The 23,525-nt window shown below is 32.4% G+C and overlaps 1 protein-coding gene across 1 annotated transcript in view; it reads left to right on the forward strand.

The window, feature by feature from the left end:
- LOC130893947 (receptor-type tyrosine-protein phosphatase delta-like) overlaps positions 1 to 23,442 on the forward strand; it is a 41,843-nt gene extending 18,401 nt beyond the window's left edge. The window contains exons 16-35 of the mRNA XM_057800408.1: positions 787 to 973; positions 1,054 to 1,383; positions 2,433 to 2,668; positions 2,729 to 2,798; positions 5,107 to 5,279; positions 6,432 to 6,976; positions 7,468 to 7,517; positions 9,459 to 9,553; positions 9,742 to 9,840; positions 11,227 to 11,314; positions 12,781 to 12,857; positions 14,671 to 14,805; positions 15,477 to 15,617; positions 16,671 to 16,801; positions 18,962 to 19,341; positions 19,513 to 19,724; positions 20,391 to 20,525; positions 20,681 to 20,826; positions 22,518 to 22,653; positions 23,317 to 23,442. Of these exons, the coding sequence (XP_057656391.1) occupies positions 787 to 973; positions 1,054 to 1,383; positions 2,433 to 2,668; positions 2,729 to 2,798; positions 5,107 to 5,279; positions 6,432 to 6,976; positions 7,468 to 7,517; positions 9,459 to 9,553; positions 9,742 to 9,840; positions 11,227 to 11,314; positions 12,781 to 12,857; positions 14,671 to 14,805; positions 15,477 to 15,617; positions 16,671 to 16,801; positions 18,962 to 19,341; positions 19,513 to 19,724; positions 20,391 to 20,525; positions 20,681 to 20,826; positions 22,518 to 22,653; positions 23,317 to 23,391 (3,441 nt within the window). The 3' untranslated portion in view covers positions 23,392 to 23,442. The remainder of the gene's footprint in view (positions 1 to 786; positions 974 to 1,053; positions 1,384 to 2,432; positions 2,669 to 2,728; positions 2,799 to 5,106; positions 5,280 to 6,431; positions 6,977 to 7,467; positions 7,518 to 9,458; positions 9,554 to 9,741; positions 9,841 to 11,226; positions 11,315 to 12,780; positions 12,858 to 14,670; positions 14,806 to 15,476; positions 15,618 to 16,670; positions 16,802 to 18,961; positions 19,342 to 19,512; positions 19,725 to 20,390; positions 20,526 to 20,680; positions 20,827 to 22,517; positions 22,654 to 23,316) is intronic.
- Positions 23,443 to 23,525: the final 83 nt, after the last annotated feature.

Here is a 23,525-nt window from a genome sequence, read left to right on the forward strand (position 1 = left end):
TAACTAAAAATCATGTTTCTGTTACTAAAAACCATGTTTCTCTAACTAAAAATCATGTTTCTGTAACTAAAAACCATATTTCTTCAACTAAAAATCATGTTTCTTTAACTAAAAACCATGTTTATCTAATCGAAATAGATTTAATCCCTTTCTAGATTCATATTGATAACTGTGTTATTCCCCTTCTTCTTAGCAAAATAATTATTCCTTGAGTCCATCATAGATATTGCAGTGGTTTAGAACCCCTGAACTGGATGGGGAGCTGTAGATGCTGGCAAGAGCAACTCTTATAGGATGATTCACTTTCCTTCTGTATTTTAAATATTCTTTACTTGTTTCTTATTCTTTTATTTGTTTCTTTGGAACCTTTATATCGGTTGGAATTAAAAATTATATTCTTATAGTTTCTCACTGGCTTTTCTACAGGGTAGTACCCACCGAGAATGAGTTTAACAGTAATTCGAGCTTTTTTAAGATGGTAACCCAATTATATGTATTCCAAATGGTCGGTACATTTGAACTACTTTGTGTTTTCGACTAATTCAAATATTTCTCCACTTTTTCTGATCTGTTTAATTTTATTTGGTTCTTTGGAACCTTTGTATCGGTTGGATTTGAAATTTATATTTCTATAGATTATCACTGGCTTTTCTACCTATAAAAATGGATTTAATAGTAATTTCAGCTGTAGAAAGGGGTAACAACAGCTCTAAAAGAGAATGTTTTTGTTATTAATAGTTATTAAAACGATGAAATTGCTCATTTTGAATATTATTTTGAATTTAGGTCATAAAATCACTTGGATGTTCAAGCAATGCAACTAGAACCGTATCAAGAAAAGTCACTACATTCGAAACATATCACATTTTAGAAAATCTGCCTGCCTATACACAATTTGAGATTAATATTATAGCATACACAAAAGCAGGGCCGGGAGATGATTATCGAGATTACTTTAATACGAGTGCTACAGGTATGGAATATCACAAATTCGTCGATTTCGAATTTTTTTATCCAATAGATTATCTGTGTAATTGCATATTTTTGTTATAGATTTATCAGAAGTCGAAAAAATCAACATAACTAGAATAGAATTAGGACAATCTGGACCCCTATTATATTTAGATGATTTGCCCTGCTCTAATTTATCAGGACCGGTTTATTTAAAATTCGGTTTCAATTGCACTGATTTATTGTGTACAGAACTGAATTTTATTTACCAAGAATATATTGAAAAATATGAGAAGGGTTACGTATTTGTGAATAACGAGAATGTACGTCTTCACCCTTTCGCTAATTACACAGTAAAGTTTTCAGTGTCAAGAACAAATGGTAGTTATTGGATATATCGCGACACCAAAACTTTCCAGACTTTACCAGATAGTGAGTACTTTTGCAATTTTGGATATGCACTTAAATTTATTGGTTATTTAATGTTTTTTACATCGAAACTTTCAAAAATTCGAGACTGAAAAAATTTTTAAGAGGAAAACAAATAAATGTTTGCTTCATTATTGTAGGTTTCCAACAGATGTAAAAACAAATGTTTGCTTTTATTATTATTTTATATGCATATAATGAATAATGTATCAGCTTTTCATCAGGCTAAATCGGTATCACTCGAATGGTTTTGTGAAAAAAAATCCACAAATTCATATTTTCAACAGTAATGAACATTGGGACGTTTGATTGAAATGTCTGTGTTTGCTTTAGAAGCTTTTCTCTTGTAATTTGTGCATTTATCATAAGAATCGGTCTATCCTTAACGCACAAGGTATTTTATGCTTTAACATTTCCAATAACCGTTTGTTCTAAATCATCTATATCTAGCTTTGGATCAGGCTAAATCGGTGTCACTCAAATAATTTTGTGATAAACATCCATAATCTTATATTTATAAATTTCAAGGAAGATATTGAGCAACATATATTGCGACGCTCAAATAATTTTCTAAAAAAGCATAAAAAATTTGAAGCGTTTACTGGAGCAGCGATATGGGACCTAATTTTGTTGGAAACGACATGATTATGCAGGTTTACGGTGAGCTGTTGCCATAATATTAGAATAATTGCTGATAAATTGGGTGTATCTCAAATCCAAAGTTTTGGGATCGTGACTTAAAACTTGGCCATGAAGACAGTGTACACGAAGTTATTGCAGCGAGTGTTTTGAAAGGAGTAAGGGACCAACTGATCTACCAGGATAATCCCAGACTTATTTCTATTCCAGAAAATAGAATTAACGCCTAAGGGAAAGTACCACGGCTTGGTGGAGGCGTTCCAAGAGTCCATGATGCAGGAGCTGAACGTCATTCCAGCCAGGCAGTCCTGGATATGTACGAAGATTGGAGAGCTCGTTGGCAGCAGTATATTGATGCGGAACGATGCTATATTGGAAAATTATAACAGATATAACCTTTAATTATGTTTCAGAGCCGCATCAGGTATCAGATTTGATGTTATATTCAAAAGAATACCATTATTACAAGAGTAAAGTTTCTATAAAATGGAAACCACCTTATCCACCGACTGGTATATTGGGAGGATATTGGATTACGTACAATGAAGTCTCCGAAACAGTCGAACCCGTACAATGTGAATTATGGAAGGAATACCATTGCGCTACCATTTGGAATCGTTTTTATAAAGGAGGCACATATTATGTGAAGGTGAGATAAATTAGAAAAATTTAAAATGTCATTATTTGAACATGATTACGTTCATTATAGGTAAAAGCAAAAAATAAGGGTACAGAATATGGAAATTTCCTAGGGATTTCTTTTGTTATGGAAACTGAAGGTAAGTACTTATTTATCCGTATAAAAATTTAAATAAACCTAGTAAATATTCATATTTTTACTCTACTTTCAATTCCACAGGATATACTCCCTGCTTTTTTTTTCAATTTCAATATATTTTTTTGAAGATTTCATATCGATTTCGTTGATACAATACGCATTTCAAACGATATCGAAATTATATTAAAAAAATATAGTTTCTTTTTTGTTTTCTTTGGAAGTTAATTTACTCTCCTAACCTTTTGATATTATACATCAAACATACGGAAATTTAAGCGATTGCTTTACGAGGTACTTAATAACTTAATCCTAAGCCTTACTACCTTTGCGAGTGTAAGGCGTGTGTGAAGTGGAGTAGAATCACTCCTCCATTCTTTTGTATTCATTACTTTCTGTCTTATTCCATTCCTTTCTCATTCTTTTTAACTTCATCATACCATGTTTGTTTTAGTTTTCCATTTTCTTGTTCTTACTTTCTAAACTCCCTTCAACCGATTTATCTTCTTTTCTCGTATTTAAACTAACTTAGTTGCACTTCTTCTATTTTAATATCGTTTTGATTTTAGATTTTTTCTGTATTTATAGACCTGTCCAAAATTTCGCCTCATATTCATTCCTCTATAAATATCTTATCTTCATGCTCTATATCCTAATGTTTTGATTTTGTGTTGTGCTTTGTTTCTGCCCTCAAAAGTGACTACTCTTTTAATAATTTGTGCTTTTATCTTTTCGGTATCACTCTTTTTGCCAGGAAGGTCATTTTTATTTTTCCAATATTGTTTCCTGGTTTCTCTGTTTTCTCCTTTATTTTATCCTTAATTCATAAATTATTTTTCAGCCTAGGTTTCTGAAATTATTCATATGTTCTATTTTTTCCATATAGGTATATTTTATTTAATTTTTTGTCATTGTCGTTGATGTTCTTAGACTTTTCAATGTATTTTGTTACTCTCCGTTTGATTTTCTGGTCACTATTCACACTTTCGAATTTTCATTTACTTGTAGTAACTCACTATTTTTGTAATTCTACGTTTCAAATTTTCATTTACTTTTGGTAGCTCACTCTAACAATTTTTTCCGCCAACATTTCCAAACTATTGTCACTTTTTCTAATTACTTTTTCACGATGTCTGATTTTTGGAATATACTGATATTCTTTATTATATAATTATTAAGTTACAAAATTGACAATGTGAGATTTAACATTAATTTATAGGTGATATAACATTATTTTTCGTCTTTTGCGATTAGTACCAAATCATCTGCATAGATCATTTCTGATACTGATGATACTGATTTTTCTGATGAAAAAGCAGTAGGCTTAGTATACATCTCTGTCACACTCCCCACGTTGTCCTGAATAGTTTTGACATTTCGTGTTTTATTTTTATAGTTTTACTTGTAATCGTTGATATTGTTTATCGATGTATCATTTACTCTTTTGCTTTTTAAGGTCCTCTATATGTCTATCTTATCAGAAGCTTTTTTAAGTTTTCTGTTAATTATTTGTATTCCTTTGGGTGTTTCCTTCCTTCCTAACCAACCTTAATCTAGATCTTCCATTTATTTTAGTTCTTAGGCAGTCTAGCTTAAAGTAATTTTCTATTTTCTGCACCCTCACTGCTATGCAATGTTTCCTGCTTGAATATTTTTCATCGCTTCTGTTATCTCTTCCTTTTTTACATGTTTTCTGTTTCTTTGTCCATCTGGGTTAACCAATTTCCTTGAATTTCACATTTCCTTATAGATATTCTCCAATTTTCTCCCCCAACTTTTCCATTACTGTATTGGAGTTATCCGTATACTATTTGTTGGCATTTCTATTCATGTCTTGTATGGTGTTATGATCCCATTTGCTTCTACAGCTTGATTTTGAGTAAAATGTTTTCTTAGAGCTAACCTTTCTTGGCATTTCGTCCTAAGGCAAACTCAGTCCACGATCTTTTTTCATTTCATTATTTTCTTCATTTCCGTTATTTGTTTTTGTATTTCTTTATTTTTTCTCAACTGTTCCTTTGACTCTTGCGTTCCACCAATGTCCTTTCCTGAATTCTTTGTTCATAATATGTGTAGTACTGCATCCTTTTTCTTTTGCATCTAGTACTGCCTCCTCCTTAAATTAACATAACTGAAAATTCTTTTTTGAGTCGAAAATTTTGTAGACAAACTTCGAATCAATTACAAAGCCACCTGTGAAAGTAAATCGAAATATAAAAAGTACTTAGCAATCATTATATTGTCCCAGTCTGGTTCTAATATCGTTAAGCTTGAGGATTTTCTTTTTTTCTATTGTGTTCCTTCATTTTTAGGACCTAGTTCTCCTTATAATATTACTTACTATTGGAAAGACGATAATTTGTATTTAACGATGTACCATCCGAACAATACAAATGGGAGACTGACAAGCTTCGATATTCAAGAATCGTCTTATGATCCGATGAATAAACGAGTATATAAGTACAATTTGACATATACTTACAAGGTAAATGTTACAAAAAATTTTGACACAAATCTCCCTTTGTATCACATGACACCATTAGAACAACTCTTATAACCTCAATGGTTGATCTTGATAAATTTACTACCTCTACACTTTGACCTATTGCACTGTCTTTTCTTGGACCATCATCGTAGTAACTTTATCCGGACTCTACTCCATCATTTGTTATTGGTTTGCTGATATTAAACGTGGTCGTGCAGACATCAATGATGGTGAACGTTCTGGTCATCCAATCATCAAAAAGTCCACAAATTGGTTATATCTAATCGTAAATTGAACTTGCGTGAGATAACTGAGGTCGTATAGATATCAGAAGGCTGTATGTTTAAAATTTTGCATGAACATTTGACCATAAGATAGCTTTTTTCAAAATGGGTTACGCGTTTACTCATAGTCGATCAAAAACAACAACGTGATAATTCAGAGTAGGTGTTTGAACGTGTTTACAATTATTAAGTCGGATTTTTTGTGTCGATATGTAACAATGGATGAAACATGGATCCATCACTTCACTACGGAATCAAAAAGATCATCATCTGAGTGGCCTGCAGCCGGTGAACTACGTCCAAAGACAAAACAGTCAGCTGGGAAGGTTATGGCTTCAATATTTTGGGATGCGCATGGATTATTGTCCATTGACTATCACCAAAAGGGTGAGACAATCAATAACGAATAGTACATAGAGTTATTGGATGGTTTGAATGTAAAAATAAAGGACAAACAGCCTTATATGTCGAAGAAAAACCAACAGTTTCACCAAGACAGTGCACCGATTCACAAGTCGATGGCGACGATGGTTAAATTGAACTAATTCCAATTCGAATTGCTTCCTCATCTACCGTATAGTCTAGACCTGGCCCCCAGTGACCAATTCAGCTCAAATGAAGAAGCAATTGCTGAAATTGGTGTCTATTTTGAGGCAAAAGACAAATCCTTATACAAGCACGCCATTGAGAAATTAGCGAAGCGTTGGAATGATTATTTTGCTCTTGAAGAAAAATGTGTTTTTTTTTTAGTTAGTCACGCGACTTATTGAGTGATGATTCTGACAAAATTTCCTTTTGTAAGTAATAAGCCCTATGTCATTTATTTGTTCCATTACGTTTGCTCCAGGTAAGATTTATTATTTTTTAGATTGAAAAACATTTCAAACCTTGTCAAAAATTGGATTTTAAAATTAGAGCCCACAACATTTACGCTCCGGGTGAATATGTGAAAGCTGTAATCAATACTCCACCGAATTACCCTTCAATTAAAAAAATGTTACATATTACAAACACCACGTTAAGCGTGAATATTTCAATTGATGGAGACGTCAACACCATCGATTTTCTTTATATAATTTTATCAACTGATAAAGAAAAAATTCTAAACGAAAACGAAGATATAACAAAAAATCCTAACGTGAGATGTAAAGCAAAAAATATAACGAGTACTTTCTATTGTGTTATTGGAAATAATAACAGTAGTGATGGAGATTATACAAATCCTCCATTGGAACCGGGAAAAAACTATAGTCTTGTTATTTTTTCGTATAATACTTGTAACGGCTATACCAAATCAGCCACCACGCAAGAATATGTGGTTTTTAAAGGAAATAATGATATGATAAATAAAGGAAACGATGAATTATGGGCACTATTATTATTAGTTGTTCCTCTCATTGTATTCGGAATATGGTAAGTTCTAATAATTAATAATTCTAATTGTTCTAGATTTTAGGTCTTTTCTGTTTTAAAATTAATTTTTCTTTCGATAATTTTTGAAAAATTGATAAAAAATTGACGTTTCGACTTAACTTCAGTCTTTATCAATATATAATATTTTGATAAAGACTGAGGTTAAGTCGAAACGTCCATTTTTATAATTTTTTCAAGAATTATTGGAAAAAAAACTAATTTTAAAACAGATTTATGAAAAATGACGTTTCGATTCAACTTCAGTCCTTTATCAAAATATCATATATTGATAAAGACTGAAGTTAAGTCGAAACTTCAATTTTTCAAGAATTAAAAAAAATAATTTCGAAACAGAAGACATAAAATCAAAAACATTTAGATGCATGAATATATCAAAAGGTCTAAGAAATAAGAAATAAAGTTCTAAATATAAATATTTATATATATAATTCAAACTATTAACATTTGAGTTGTAATTTGATTTTTTTAAGGTATTTCAGAAAGCCACAAACTAATCTTCCGAAACTTAGTAAACCACAAAGTAAGTAAGACAATTTCTCACATTATTCACTACAAGTACAATAATAACAATTTTTATTTTATATTTTTGGTATAACTAAATACAGTCGTTCAAATTGATCTTTCCTCTGACGTCACCCATAGTCAACACAAAATGTTTATATTCTATCCTTTTCTATTGACAGTTGTAATATATATCTAAGTACTATCCCTTTCCAATGACAGTTGTAGCAAATATTTACTATCCTTTTCCATTGACCGTTACAGCAAATACTTATTATCCTTTTCTAATGACAGTTGCAGCACTACTTACTATTCTTTTCTATCGACAGTTGTCTACTAACTATCATTCTCTATTGACAGTTGTAGCACATACTATCCTTTTCTATTGACAGTTGTAGCACATACTACTATCTTTTTCTATTGAAAGTTGTAGCATATACTTACTATCATTTTCCATTGTCAGTAGTATGACACACTTAAAATTCTTAGAATTGTTTTTTATAGTACTGACATACTCTTTGTTTTAGAAGATTTATTCTTGAAAAGAAATTATCCTCGTACAAAATCTTACAAATTATAATACAAAATGTTTAAATGATACTATATTAACGAGGTTTGTTTGATATTATCGTGCTTAACTTCACCTCAAAATTTTCTATCGACCTCGATGGGGTATGGGTGTTAACAATATTGATTCATGACGACTTTGTCTTTATTCTATATTCCCATTTGGTTATCGAAAAAAAAAACGGAATAGTATGAGTAAATTAAGAATAAAATAAGGGTTGGAATAAAAACGTCAGTGGTTGTCGAGCACCAGGAAATGTCGAATAGTTGCGATCGTTCGTTACAAGTATGCTAAAACTGAATAGTTATCTTGGAGTGGCTACTACTACCACGGGCCCAACTACGAGCTACAGTGTTATCACTTTTACAAAAATACCATTAGGGAAGGAACGGTGAAGCTATGCATACCTTGCAATCACATTTGAGATCTATTGTGCAGCCTCAAACTGTTTAGTATTCCAGCAGCAAGGTTTCAATAAACGTCATCACTTTCCTGGATGCTACGTTGATTACTTCGCTTTTAAAACCAGTAAAAGTGTCGCAGTCCTTTTCTAAAAGCATTTTTGCAAAGCAGGTGTTCAGCTGTCTCGATGGCAATATTAAGAACCTTATACATGTTCCTTGTTTGATTGTCCAGTATAATAACCTGTATGTGTCCTTCGATCATCTGTTAGGATTTAATCTTCCTCCTTTGTTTTCCCTTTGATTGGTGGCTTGTTAGTGGACAGCTGATCAATGTGACATCTAATTATTGCACTTACACTAGTATAGTAGACGGTAGACGGTCAAGAACCGTTGCGTACATAGACCGTGGTATCCCACCACACACCAAAATCCTTACCAATGACTCAATCTGCAGTTTTTTCCTCTCCTATGCACTAGAGGGTTGTCAGTGATACTTTAGCAGGCTTTAGTGAATCAATTGAATCGTAAGACAGGTAGAAGATGTGTCCCTCAAGGCTGAGGTATACATTTGACTATACCAAGGATTGATTCTGTGTCCTCTGTTCGCTGATTATAGTTTGTTGAACGAACCGTTGTCCTCTTTATCCAAGTTATTTGGTACCCAATCGAGCTGTCGTCACCAGTTTGTGTAGGACTTTTTTGTACTCCACCACAAGACCATACCATACCAAATTAACAACCATGTTTTTGTGTCGTCGACTTGGAGGCGTATGGCGTATTCTCCAAGCTAAAAACTTCTGATTCTTCTGGGTTGTCTTCTGTAGAAGATATGTCATTCAACAGTATACCAGTTGGTTCCAATATTCAGTGCTACGTGTTGGGATACTCTTCGCTATCAGCAATATATGTCTCAAAACCCTTGTCATAGATGTCAGTACGTTACCAAAACTGTTTAGCGAAATGAATGAAATGAAATATTTATTTTTAGAGAAGCGAGACGATCAAATAGCACTTACACAGAAGCAGTCAATGAGAAGACAGAAAGTAAATATCGTGAGACCGAAACCTAGTAATGTACTACCGGTAGGTTTCCGATATATTTTATTTATTATTAATACAATTAAATCTTATGCTTCTATTTAAATTTGGGAACAGAAATTGCAATATCTAACGCGCAGAATTTCTCTAAGAAATTTACTTTTTCAATTTTCAACTACTCCCTCTAGTTGTGGACTTAAAATTCTGAAAATAATTTCCACGTATGCTCTCAGGTTCTCACTACGAAGCATTCTAGAAAAATTCGGATAATCGACTTCGAAAACTATGTTAAAGAATCCATAGAAAACGGGGAATTAGAAAGACAACATTACGTGAGTAATTTTTTTTAATAAAATTTGTGCAGGGTATTCCAAAATTGAGGCAATTTTTGTATTGACAATTTACTATTGACACGATTGTTAGATTGAAACAATTGGATCCGGACTAGAGATTCTTAGTTAACCAGATCTGCATCATTTAGATTTTTTTACCCTCGAAAATTTGGCTACAGAGGTTTCGTATTCAATCATAAATAATGCAAATATGGTAGGTGATTCGTTTGAACATTTTTACCACACAACTTACTGTGTTTGTTTAAATTTTATATCAGTATTTTTGAGTTCACTGTATACATTAAATGTCCCCACTATATGTTATTACTGTGTTCTTTTACTTTTTTACAATTATTCCATACCTAATAACAGTTTTTAGATAATTTTATCTAAATCACGTTGTACGTTAGAATCAATGAATGACTTTATTCCATAGCGGATTTTTTAGCTAATTATTAGTTCCTATATCAACAAATTTACTTTATCAACATCACCATCTATCATTTATATAATTCCTAAAGACTAATTATACTAAAATTTTCTCGAAAAATTCCATTTTAATAATGTGTGGTTTTAAAAAAATAATTGATTTGATAATTTTTTCGAATTAAAATTTATTTTTTCAATTAACTTTAAAACTGAATTTGAAACATGAAAGTTTTATTTACATTATTGTAATAGGCCTCAATTTTGATTAACATTTTATGTACGATACTCTACAGGGTGTTCCGGGACTTGATGCAAAAAATTCGTGTCTAGCAGATGACATGCAAAAAAATTTCCATTGTGACTTTATAAGGCGGAACTTTGGAATGCTCTTCCAAGCTCAAGGAAATATCATCCGTAGATTCCGTGGGTAGAGGTACAAGACGTCCACTTCGAACATTTATTATAGTTCTTTCTCTGTTTTTATTTGATAAGTTGTAGGCTAACTAAACTAAATTTTTATACATTTCAATTTTTTCCTTATGTAAGAAAAACGATGTTCAACAGTATATCTGATTATATATTCATATATTTGAGTATTTTCAATAAATAATTACAATTCATGATAATTTTCTTCAGAATGTCTCTTTATGGCGAACGTTTTCCTTGACATGTACAACGATCTAAAAATCTATTTATCTTCTAAACCATAAATTTTATCGAGTTAAACAAAGGGTGCCTTTGTGTTAAGAAATCTATTGCAAAATTCATTATTGTTATCAAGATTGTACAGGTTGTCCCTGTAAAAGTTACGGATTGTTAAACATTGGGCGAGAGCTGATTTTGCAACTTTAAAAGCCTATAACTCGTATGAGAAAATTTTTTTCATGTCACAGCATTGAAAATAGTATAAAGAAGTTCATTTTAGTAAAATTTTCTATTCTGATATATTATTTTCAGCTTTTCCCTAAAGGACTTCTCAAACCACACGAAGTAGGCTCTTCACCCATAAACAAAAACAAAAATCGCTACAAAAATTTAATTTCATGTAAGTAGATTGTTTCCATACGTACAGTTCATCAAATTTATCTTTACACTGACGTCATTAATAGTGAGCTTAAGTGAACACATCACATTTTACCCATTTTCCTATCCTTTTCTATTGACAGTTGTAAGGCATACTTACTATCCTTTTCTATTGACAATTGTAACATATACTTACCATCCTTTTCTATTGACAGTTGTAAGACATACTTACTATCCTTTTCTATTGACAATTGTAACATATACTAAGGTACTATCCTTTTATATTGACAGTTGTAACGTATACTTAGGTACTAACTTTTTATATTGACAAGTGTATCATTTACTTACTATTCTTTTCTATTGAGAGTTGCAGCACATACTATCCTTTTTTAGTGACAGTTGTAGCATATACTTACCATCCTTTTCTATTGACAGTTGTAACGTACACTTAAGTACTAACTTTTTATATTGATAAGTATATCATTTACTTACTATTCTTTTCTATTGAGAGTTGCAGCACATACTATCCTTTTCTATTGACAGTTGAAGCATATACTTACCATCCTTTTTTATTGACAGTTGTAAGGCATACTTACTATCCTTCTCTATTGACAGTTGTAACATATACTTACCATCCTTTTCTATTGACAGTTGTAACGTACACTTAAGTACTAACTTTTTATATTGACAAGTGCATCATTTACTTACTATTCTTTTCTATTGAGAGTTGCGGCACATACTATCCTTTTCTATTGACAGTTGTAGCATATACTTACCATCCTTTTCTATTGACAGTTGTAAGGCATACTTACCATCCTTTTCTACTTACAATTGTAACATATACTTAGGTACTATCCTTTTTTATTGACCGTTGTAACATATACTTAAGTACTATCCTTTTCTATTGACAGATGTAACATATATTTAGGTACTAATTTTTTATATTACAGTTATAGCATACACTTACCATCTTTTTCTATTGACAGTTGTAGTATATACTCACCATCTTTTTCTATTGACAGTTGTCAAAATAATTTTTTGTAAAATGAGATAAATATCTTGTTTTTATTAATTGTGGGTTTAGGAAATGTTTCACAAAAATTAAAGTTACATAATCGAAGATTATATTTATGTTATAAAAAAAATACAGGTTGTCCCGTTTCAAAGACAAAAAAAGACAAAAAATCCAATTTCGTTTCATCCTATATACAAAACAGAAAATAATTACAATTTTATCGAATTTTGTTAAGAAAATCTGTTTTCTTCAACGTATAATAAGTAAGAAAGCATTTATTTTGGTAAGTTTACACCTAAACATGTCCATACGTCATGTAACATTCTGTATAGTTTAGAATAATTTCAAAATATGTACCTTAAAGACATCTATTATTTTAGTTACTAACATCTTTTGATTCTAATTGAAATAATCTTTCAAATTTCATTATAAGATTGTTACATCCTGTATAAATTATTAATAATCATTTTCAGATGATCATACACGTGTTAAGTTGAAACGACCACCTAATAGTGAGGAATCCGACTATATAAACGCAAATTACATCGATGTAAGTATTATTATAATATAGGGTTTTCCAAAAGTGAAACAAAATTTATTGGCATTGAAAATTACATTTATTACATTAAACTTTATGATTTTCTTTTGGATTTAATGGTGATTACCCCAAAATTTATTATTACCATTACACTGTTTGGCGCGCGTTTCGATAACCAAGTTATCCTCTTCAGAGACTGAAGACGATAATTTGTTCAACGAAACGCTTATCAGGCAGACACCAACGGCGTACAAAAATTGATATAATAATATTTTGTTTTTTAATTCTATTAACGCGAGTTGCAACTGAAGTTTTGAAAACAAATATTAATAATTGGATATGGCTTTATTATTTTTCAAAATATTCTCCATTAAAATCAATAAACTTTTGCATTTCGATTGAGCTACCTCCAAAACATGTGATTTGAACACATCAAGTATAAAGAAAACTCAACCTCATAATTTATTTTTGATCTGCGGGAATAAGAAGAAATCATTGAGTGCCAAACAAGGACTGTACGGTGGATGATCATCATTCAATAACGTTTTTGTTACAATTTTTATGTGAGAGCTCGTAATGTCGTAATGATTCGACTTCTGCGATTGGTTTTCCTTTCATTCGTACACTTCTGGCAAATAAATGCTGGTGCTCGAGATGGTGCTTCATCACCAAAAGACGAAGCGAGTTGATCGGCATATTGTTGTTGGTTTAACCTACCTCGAAAGCCATAGAACATCATCGCATGAAAATGTTCGCGATTTGATTCAATTTTTTTGACCAAGATGCATTTCAAGGATTTGTAAACGACACCAAACGTTCTGAGTACATTCACGAATAAAAATGTAATGCCTTTTGGTATCGCTATAATATTGTCAGTTCTCAGGCTTTTCCGCTCTGAGAAAGCTTGTGAAATTTGAGAGTAGATTGATATTCAATCGAAGCAGCGCCTTACCTTTATAAAACTTGAGATTGCTCTCTTCATTTTTTGCAAAATTCTATTCCTCGTAATGTCTTTTATGAAGAAGTATTACATAATATTGATCTATTTATAAATTACGAATTCCAAAACTCAAACTCTTTCACAGATATGTGAAATATCTATTACCTTTTGAAAAACCATTAAAACAAGTGGTTTCTTTGATTCCCTTTCACAAGTTAACTATATTGTAGATAACATAATAGAATCATATCCTGGTGATGATAATATCAGAGTTGACATACAAATCTATCAATCTATTTGTCGTCTTCGTGAGAAAAAATCAAGGATAGTTTCTAGTGAAACATGGAAACCTAACATATAATAAAGTCTTCGAGGAAGATGAAGGCAGCAAAGAGCTAGAAGAGGCTCTAGAGAAATAAATGAAGATATCAAGGAGAGACGACCTGTAGATGTAGAATAGAATGATGAAGAATGCTAAAGATCAAGTGTCGGAAGATGTAAAACATTGTAAAACCTCAAATAATCGAAGACAAGAAGATTCTCAAACTCCATTTGATCCCAACACTCATACCAATGATGAACATGGAAGCAATATAAAAGGAAACATGGAAATCAAACCTATAATAAAGTCATCGAGGAAGATGAAGGCAGCAAAGAGCTAGAAGAGGCTCTAGAGAAATAAATGAAGATATCAAGATATCCTGGTGATGATAATATAATATTTGATATATACACATCAGCGTTGCCATATCTCAAAACTCCAGCAGCAATGTGCTTGTATAGAATATTTAATATATGCCTCTCGTAATATTTTCATCTATTTCATTATTTGTTAATTTGTTTCCACAAAATCGTCTGATTTGATCTAATTGATTGTAAATTTAGGGCTACAAGAAACCAAAGACCTATATAGCAACGCAAGGACCAAAGTCGAACACTTTAAATGACTTTTGGTTGATGATTTGGCAGACAAATGTGAAATATATCGTTATGTTGGCTAATATTTATGAAAATGGAAAGGTAACACTACATATTTCTATTAAATATTGATATTTTCGAATAATGATAGATAAATTAATAAGATAAAATTATATGCCAATAAAAATCAATTTAGAAATTTTTTTATGCAATGACATTACTAAGTTAGTTTCCTATTAGTGATTATCAAACTTTGACAGTTGACAGTGGTGATATTGTTGAAGCTACAACTGTCAAATCGGCTGTCATTTATTTATTATGTTTCACTAAAACACCACGGGGGATTATCGCGCTCAACAACAAGTTGAAATTATGAAATTGATTTATTTAAATGGATGTTCTGTTCCAAGCGATTCGCTCGTTTCAGAATCAAATTTGAGTCGCTGAGTGTGCTCTGGAGCAGTTAGAAACTGGCCCTTATCTAAGCTCAGAATTACTGTTAGTTCTGTATTAATATACCTTCTTAATAGGATAGTATGGACACCAAAATTGTTTTAATACAAAGGCGGTACATTCTGCACGAGAATATTGACCTCTATGACAAAATATTGAGGATATAGACTACGATTTGATCCCGTTAGACTTTTTTTTCTTTTAGAGCTTTCTTATGTCGCAGGTTTATGGGAATTAATCATAAAGCCTTCAAAACGAACATAACCTATATCATTGGTATAGGTTATGTTCGTAGGTAACTTTATTTTTTTCATTTTTAGAAAAAAGTTGAGAAGTACTGGCCCGATATTAACGAAAATAAAAAATACGGCGATATAACCGTCTACTATTTATCTTCAACTGTTTTTGCCAATTTTGACATAAGAACATTCACCGTTTCCAATAATGGCGAAGAAAGACAGGTAAATATGTTGCGAACCATCTAGATGAGAGTATGAAACAAACAAACCTTAAGTTAGGGTAACGAAGGTATGCAATAAACAAGCTGTCAACAACGATTTTATAATAGAACGATTTGATTAAAATATCTACACACCCAGTATAAAAGTTAAAAATTTGATATGTATTATTTTCAGAATATTTTGATTTGTAATGGTAATGTAATAGTATGGTACATAGATTTATTTACTTCACTTAACGTGCACTATTATCTTATTTATTTTGTAGATGCACTATTCACTAATTTATTTCCACACAATCACGCCGGTTTAAATACTTTTACTATTCTCATTATTTTCTACTTACTATTATTTTATGCCCTTTGTAATTCAACTTACTACAAAATTTTGAATGTTGTAATAAATAAAATCTGCCTCATTATGAAATTTTTTCACGACGCGGAACTCACTTATACTGCATCAGTTGTTCTAGTAATTTTTTGACACACTCTGTACGTAACTATTATTCCTGAATTGGAAAATGCAGAACAAAAAGCTGTAGATTCCTTTATTGAATTAATGAAGACACAATACACAAAATGATCATATATAAAAACAATTTTTTTTCAGTTTTATCGTTTACGAAATATTCATGTTTTGCTAAAACCAAAATTTGTTCTAGAAAATACACGTTTCAAATTAAATCTGTGTTAAGTCTAACTGGTATCAATCAGTAGTTGAAAATAGAGAGCACCTGAGATGACCTGAACTGATGTTAGACAGAGAAAGAACATCGGTATACCACTCTCCATTTCCCTTTATTAAATTTTGATTGGATCTCCATAACCTCGAAGTTTCGAGTGATGGAAACGGCAAAGGAGAAGAATTTATTTTAAAAGCGAGTATAGGGAGATAGAGAGAGGTAAATCAATGCTCTTTCTCTATCTTCCAATATTCCAATTCCACTCTCTATGTCTTTCATATCAACTCTGTGCTCTTAGCTGATCTGGACGCAATTTACTTCCATTGCTCATAGCAATGGTAGAATTATTCATGTTATTTTTTTTTTGTATGAAGATAACTCAGTTGCACTACACTACTTGGCCTGATCATGGAATACCATTGTACTCTCAAAGTTTGGTACCTTTCTTGCAGAAAATATTGAAAATACCATACGGTACAAAATCTCCCATACTAATCCACTGCAGGTAAGTTCTGTTTAGTTTTAAGCATGTAAGCTTGAGAGGATGTCGATTCACTGAAACCTGTGAGATCCCTCTTTCACTCAGTTTCCAAGGAATGTCTCTGAGAATAATAGATCCTCCCTGTATAATAAAGTCATCAGCTTTGAGTCAGTCTTTTTGTTTCGAATCCTGTAGTATCTTACATTCAGTAAATGATAGGTGTTTCCTCTTCTAACATAATCTTGGTACATCAGCTTGAGGTGTCTATACTGGAAGCAGATCTACTGGATTATCCCAATAATCCTATCTTCACTTCTATTCTTTTATTGTATCTCTTTGTGCTACTTTTTGCTGTAAACTTATTACTTTGTCATGTAAACGTTCTCAACTAGATGCATTGTTGTCAGAGTGTGGAGATGCTTGTGGATATTGATCTTGAACTGCTGAAGGTTGTAGTGCTGGGTTCGCGCCTTGGTAGTTGATTCCTCAGGCTTTCATATCACCAAAAGGATGAGTTCTAGGCGTCTGCAGGCGAGCTTGGTGTTCTTGAACCACGTCTACCTGTCGAGTAGGTCTTCAACAATGCACCAGGAAATCACCGAAAAATGAGAAGATTTCACAAAACAGAAAGTGTAGCTAGTGAAAAACCTCAGCTAATAATAAGACACTTACCTGGGATATTTCACTTGAAAAATGAGTTGAATAAATTGTGGCCCATCCTCTAAACCAACCAACATGAAAATCAAATCTATAATAAAGTCATCGAATGGAAACCAGAGGAAGATGAAGACAGCAAAGAGCTAGGAGGAGCTCTAGAAAAATAAATGAAGATATCAAAGAAAAGAAACCTGTAGGTGTAGAATAGAGTGATGAACAATGCTGAAGATCAAGTTTTGGAAGCTGTAGAACGTTGTAAAACCTCAAATCAAAGACAAGAAGATTCTCAAACTCCATTTGATTCCAACACTCACACCAATGATGAATATGGAAGCGATATAAAAGAAATCTGTAGCTACCGAAAACCTCAGGTAATGGGAAGACACTTACTTGGGATATTTCACTGATAACTTAAAAATTGTCTTGAATAAATTGTTGCTCACCCATTAACTGAAGAGAAAATGGAAACCAAACTTACAACAATGGAATATATCAAGAATGGACAAACTAAGTTGTGATAAGCAGAAAATGGCGGATATGAAACTGCTTAACCAAGTCAGCGAATAGGAACCAGGGGAGATGAAGGCTGCGAAGAGCTAAGAGAAGCTCTAGTGAAATAAATGAAGATATCAAGGAGAAAAGACCTGTAGGTGTATAATAGAATGATGAAAAATGCTGAAGATCAAGTTTCGGAAGCTGTAGAACGTTGTAAAACCTCAAATCGAAGACAACAAGATCCCAACACTCATACCAATGATGAATGAATAACTACATTTGAATGAAAATAGAAACTGGTAATCTCAGAACAATAATGGAAGCAATATAAAAGAGGGACGACAATGAGGAAATGCCTCTTTAAACTTAGACGCTTATAAAACCTTTCAGGAAAATATGAACTGGTTAAAAGGCAAGATGATGAGAACCCAACACAACACATATTTCTTAATAGACTTAAAGGTATATTTGTTGATGACAAATCTTGAGCAAAAAACATTCAAGGACTTTTTCACTTCGTAGGTTTCATTTCGTTTTTTCTTACTTTTGATGTGCATGCTTTTATTCGTTATACTTCATTAAAATATTAAATTCAACCTCATTGTATCAAAATTAGAAGTTCCATGGAGTTTGCGAATCTTCTTGTCTTTGATTTGAGGTTTTACAACGTTCTACAGCTTCCGAAACTTTATCTTCACCATTCTTCATCATTCTATTCCACACCTACAGGTCTTTTCTCCTTGATATCTTCATTTATTTCACTAGTTCTTTTCGGTTTAGGGCATGGGCCATAATTTTTTTAAGTCATTTTTCAAGTAGTCAGTGAAATATCCCAGGTAAGTGTATTTTCATTAACTGAGGTTTTTCACTAGCTACAGTTTCTGTTTTATTTGAATCCTTCTCAGTTTTCTGTGATTTCCCGGTGCATTGTTGAAGACCTACTCGACAGGCAGAGTTCGTCTGCAGACTCCCAGAACTTCAATTTATCGGGACTCATTTAATTTAATTACAAAAAACAAATTATTTTTACAGTGCTGGTGTGGGTAGAACAGGTACAATTATTTTGAGCGACATCTGTTTACGAATGGCCGCAGGTGAAGGTTCCATCGATGTTTTAGCTCATTTAGAAAATCTGCGGAATCAAAGAGCGAATCTGGTAGATAACATCGAACAATACAAGCTGGCTCATTTGGTGGTTCTCGATTGCCTTTTTGGTATGCGTACTGCCATACCTTGTAACGATGACATGCGAACAATTATAGAAAGTACTTTAAGTAATAATGGTGCTAAAACGCAAATGAAATATATACTTGAAACTCAATGGCAAGATTCCGCAATGGAAACCATGTTGGAAGGTGAAGAAGTTGCTCCGATTTATCCGGAAAAGAATAGGTTCAGTGATATTGTACCAGGTAAGTTAATTTTAATTGTTAACGTAGTAAAAGGAAAGCAGTAAAAGGAATCAATGATCACATGCATTTAGGACCGGAATTGTTTGCAACATTAATATCGTTTTAACACAAAAAAAAAATAGTTGCCGAGTTGTTTTATCGATTATGAGCTTTAAGAGAGAGAATTTTCAGAAGAATATCGTATACACATTACAAGATATCCTTACCAGGATGATACCTCTTCGTACATAAATGCCGTTTCGGTTGATGGGTTCAGACACCGGGGAAGGTTTATAGCTACTCAACAGCCGATGCCTAATACCATAGGTGATTTCTGGAGAATGGTTTGGGAAAAATCATGTACCGTCATAATATCTCTTAATACCATAAATTTAAAAGACAAGGTGAGTAGAATTGCTAAGCAGTAACTATAAAATCTATCGATTTAAATAGATATATGATCTGGAAAAGACGTACGTTGGTGGAAGATGCCCGCCATCTAGAATTTCGTATGTCGTCTGTCACATCCGTCCACCATTTTTAATGTCATGCGAACACAAAACATATAATACGTCAGTGACATATGAAATTCAAGATGATGGACGGATGTCGATAAGATAGACGACATTTAAGATGGCGGACACCTCCCATCACTTATGACGTACTTCCTTTCCAGAACAGATATGGTATATCTACTCAAATACTTGAAATTACTTGTTCATTCGAGCATTTTCCCTACATATGATCTTTAAACATAATTAGTAGTTACTCGAGAGTAAAGTAAGTAAATTTGGACTGGAAAATAGATATAGTTGAGCAATTAAATACAAGATTTCTTCAATTTGAGCAGTTTTCATTAACTTGTTTTTCCTTTACATTTGAAAACAGTAAAATTTTTTGTGTTCCACTTAATGTTTCTAATGCTGTTAGCAACTACTATAAGGTTGTAAATTGAAATCCGTCTCGAAGGACCTGATGGTGTAGCGTTCAGTACAAAAGCTATATTATTGATTATTTGTATCCATTGGGAAACTTTGGAGCAGTAAGTTTTAATGTTTCATCTATTTCAGACGGTATGTAAAATTTGGCCGGAAAAAGACGAGGAACTAGATCCTGTTGATTTTATAAAGGTTATACACAAGAAAACTCAAAGACTCGATTTTTATAGAATAGTAACAGTGGAAATATTAGCTTCGCAATCCACAGTGAGTATTTTTATGGAATGTACATACAAAGGTTATTGAGGACATTCTATATCAAGATCTTTAAATATTATTAAATAGAAGTTTTAAAAAGTTAAAAAATACTTATATGATCGCGCTGTTGCCATATTTTCTTGTTATTTGATAATTTTGTTTAGACAAATAGTTTGATCGTCAATATATTGGCTATGGATAATTGGAAGCCACAAGATTTATTACCGAATAGTATTGAAGAGTTTTTGACTTATATGGATGCCGGTGATGCACTGTCTAGATTATCCGAGAATGTTATTGTTACATGCTAGTAAGTTGACACTTTCCTTGGTTTATAATAAAATGTATAACACGATAGAAATTCATAAATACTTTTTAACAAAAATGTAAATAGTACCTAGTCCAAATCGATCCACAAAAAACGATGGAGGAGCTTCTTACATCTACGCACCCTTCGTCAGTTTCCTCTGTTATTTAACCTAAAAATTCTCACGGATTGATTAAAAGAAAAACGATGTTGAAGGGTGTATCTACTAGCTAAAGTTGTCCTTTCTGGAGATCCTGCCGATTTACGTTACGTAGCCTCCCTCAGCTGGATGTTGAGGTTCCTAGCGCTTTTGAAATGTTCTTCTAGTGACTTCTTTTTGTTATTTTCTTCTAGTTTCTGTAGATCTTTTAGGTCCTAAGTGTTCACTGCTTACCTTAGGATAATATTAAGCAGAATTTGAATGGCCCTTTGAAGTATATCTCTATACTGTAAAAGCATACATAATAATGGACATAGGGATCGCCGTGGAGATGTGGAGCTCTTAATAGCTTGGATATTTTCCTACCAGTAACTCTCTTGTCTTCCTCATCTTGTCCACAAGGTACGTTCTTGGTATTTAAGTCCCTGCTCCTGGTATGTTACATTGTAGATCCAGGTGGTAACCAGCTTGTCTAATACATAGTATCTTCCTGTTCTTTTTGGGTCTGCTCCGCATCCAAGTTGTTGATTCGAATTCCTGAAGTCTTATTCTGGTTTATGAATTTGAAACAGCTTAAATAAATTTTTTCTCCCTTGGTATCCAGGTTGTCTTAGGTATCTTACTGTTATATTTGAAGAACGCCATGTGAGTCTTTTCCGCGTTCATACAGATCTTTCACGTTGTTGATCCGGCTTCCTGAAGTCTTCAAAGAGAAGTGATTCGAATATTTCCAAATAAAATATGTTTGAAAATCATATGAGAATTAAAGAAAGGTTATAGTTGACTGTAAATTTAGACTTTTTGAAGTAGTTTTCCTCCATGATTTCTGTTATTTTCTTTTGGTCTCTGTAGATCTGGCGAGTCCTAGGTGTTGCTGCTTTCTTTAGGATGATGTTTAACTGAACTAGGATGACCCTTGGTATTGTATCTCTTTACTGTAAAAGCATCCATAATAATAGAGATAGGAATAGCCGTGGAGATGTAGAGCTCTTAATATCCAGCTTGGATCGTTTCCAACAGTCACTCTCTTGCCTTCCTAGTTTTGTCCACTAGGAAAGTCCTTAATATTTCATTCCTTGCTCCAGGTATGTTACATTGTTGATCCAGGTGGTAACCAGCTTGTCTAATAGTATCTTCCTGTTCTTTTTGGGTCTGCTCCGCATCCAACTTGTTGATTCGGCTTCCTGAAGTCTTATTCTGGTTTATGAATTTGAAACAACTTAAATAAATTGTTTCATATGGTACTGGATATAATTTTTATACACCACTTTGTTCTGGAAACTGAGACAGCTTTCCTTTATGAAAAAATATGAAAAAGAATTTAATTCTTCGAATATTTGTTTAGATATTTTGAAATTTGATGTATTTAGAAATCTTTATGTCTCACATGAGTCACCTAATATTATTATTAATATGAGTCAACTACAACAAAATTTTTTCATGGGAAATAATCAACTGAATTTGACTTTTAACACAACTTTTTTTTAAATTTTAGGAATTATTTTTGTAAAAAATAATATATTTAAATTTTCAGTGACGGAGCAAGGGCTTGTGGACTCTACATCGCAATGTCATTTTTAAGAGAAAAAATGAAACTCGAACAATCTTGTGATGTTTGTTTAGCTGTTAGAACAATTCGCCATAGTAGAAAACAGTTTATAACATCAGAGGTACGTACGCTCTCTTTCGAATAATTTTTTCCTAATTAATTGCTAAAAGATAGCATTGGTCCCGGATCTCCAAAACCACCTCCAGAATCCTAACTTGACAACCCCTTGGCAGTGTTAAGCTGCAGCAGCCTGGAAACGCTACCTCGGCGATAAAAATAGTTACGAATTCACTTCCTTGGGGGTAATTTATTGCTAAAACATGGACCCAAGAACCAGCCTCAAACACTCTAATTCAACAGCTTCTCGAGGGCGTTAAGCTGCAGCAACCTAAGACATTCAATAAATTTTTAGACTGCATTTTAAGACAAAAAATATTCTTATTTTTTTATGATAATACACTAAAATTTGACAAAAATAATAAATTTATCGAAATATCTGATAAACGAAGCCTGATACAGGTCTAGACTATCATTATATGTATAGAAAGGACTAGAAAGTAAACGGTATGTTATGCCGAACTTTTGAGGCACCCCTGGTATTAAGTTATTGAAATTTTAGTATATAAAGTTCAAAAATTATCGAGAAATAAAAATTAATCTGCTTCCTAAAACTTCATAGCGCTTCGTTTCTTTTCGATTCTAATTTTATTTTTCTTCTTCCTTCATTTCACTTACCTACATCATTAGTTTGGTATTTTTGTTTATTTTTTTTTTTCAATTTCAGGAACAATACGAATTTTTATATAGGGCATCTCTAACGTTCATCACTGGATTCCAATCATATTCTAACTTTGCTTAGTTTAATCGATTACTAATATTTTTATAAGAAAAAATATAAACTAACAAGTTAGTTTTGTTTGATTATATAAACCTACTTCCCGTTTTATTGTTGAAATTTATTAAAATACAACGAAAAAGAAAATCCACAATCTC

This window comes from Diorhabda carinulata, chromosome 5 (assembly GCF_026250575.1).
Source record: "Diorhabda carinulata isolate Delta chromosome 5, icDioCari1.1, whole genome shotgun sequence".
Classification (NCBI taxonomy): domain Eukaryota; kingdom Metazoa; phylum Arthropoda; class Insecta; order Coleoptera; family Chrysomelidae; genus Diorhabda; species Diorhabda carinulata.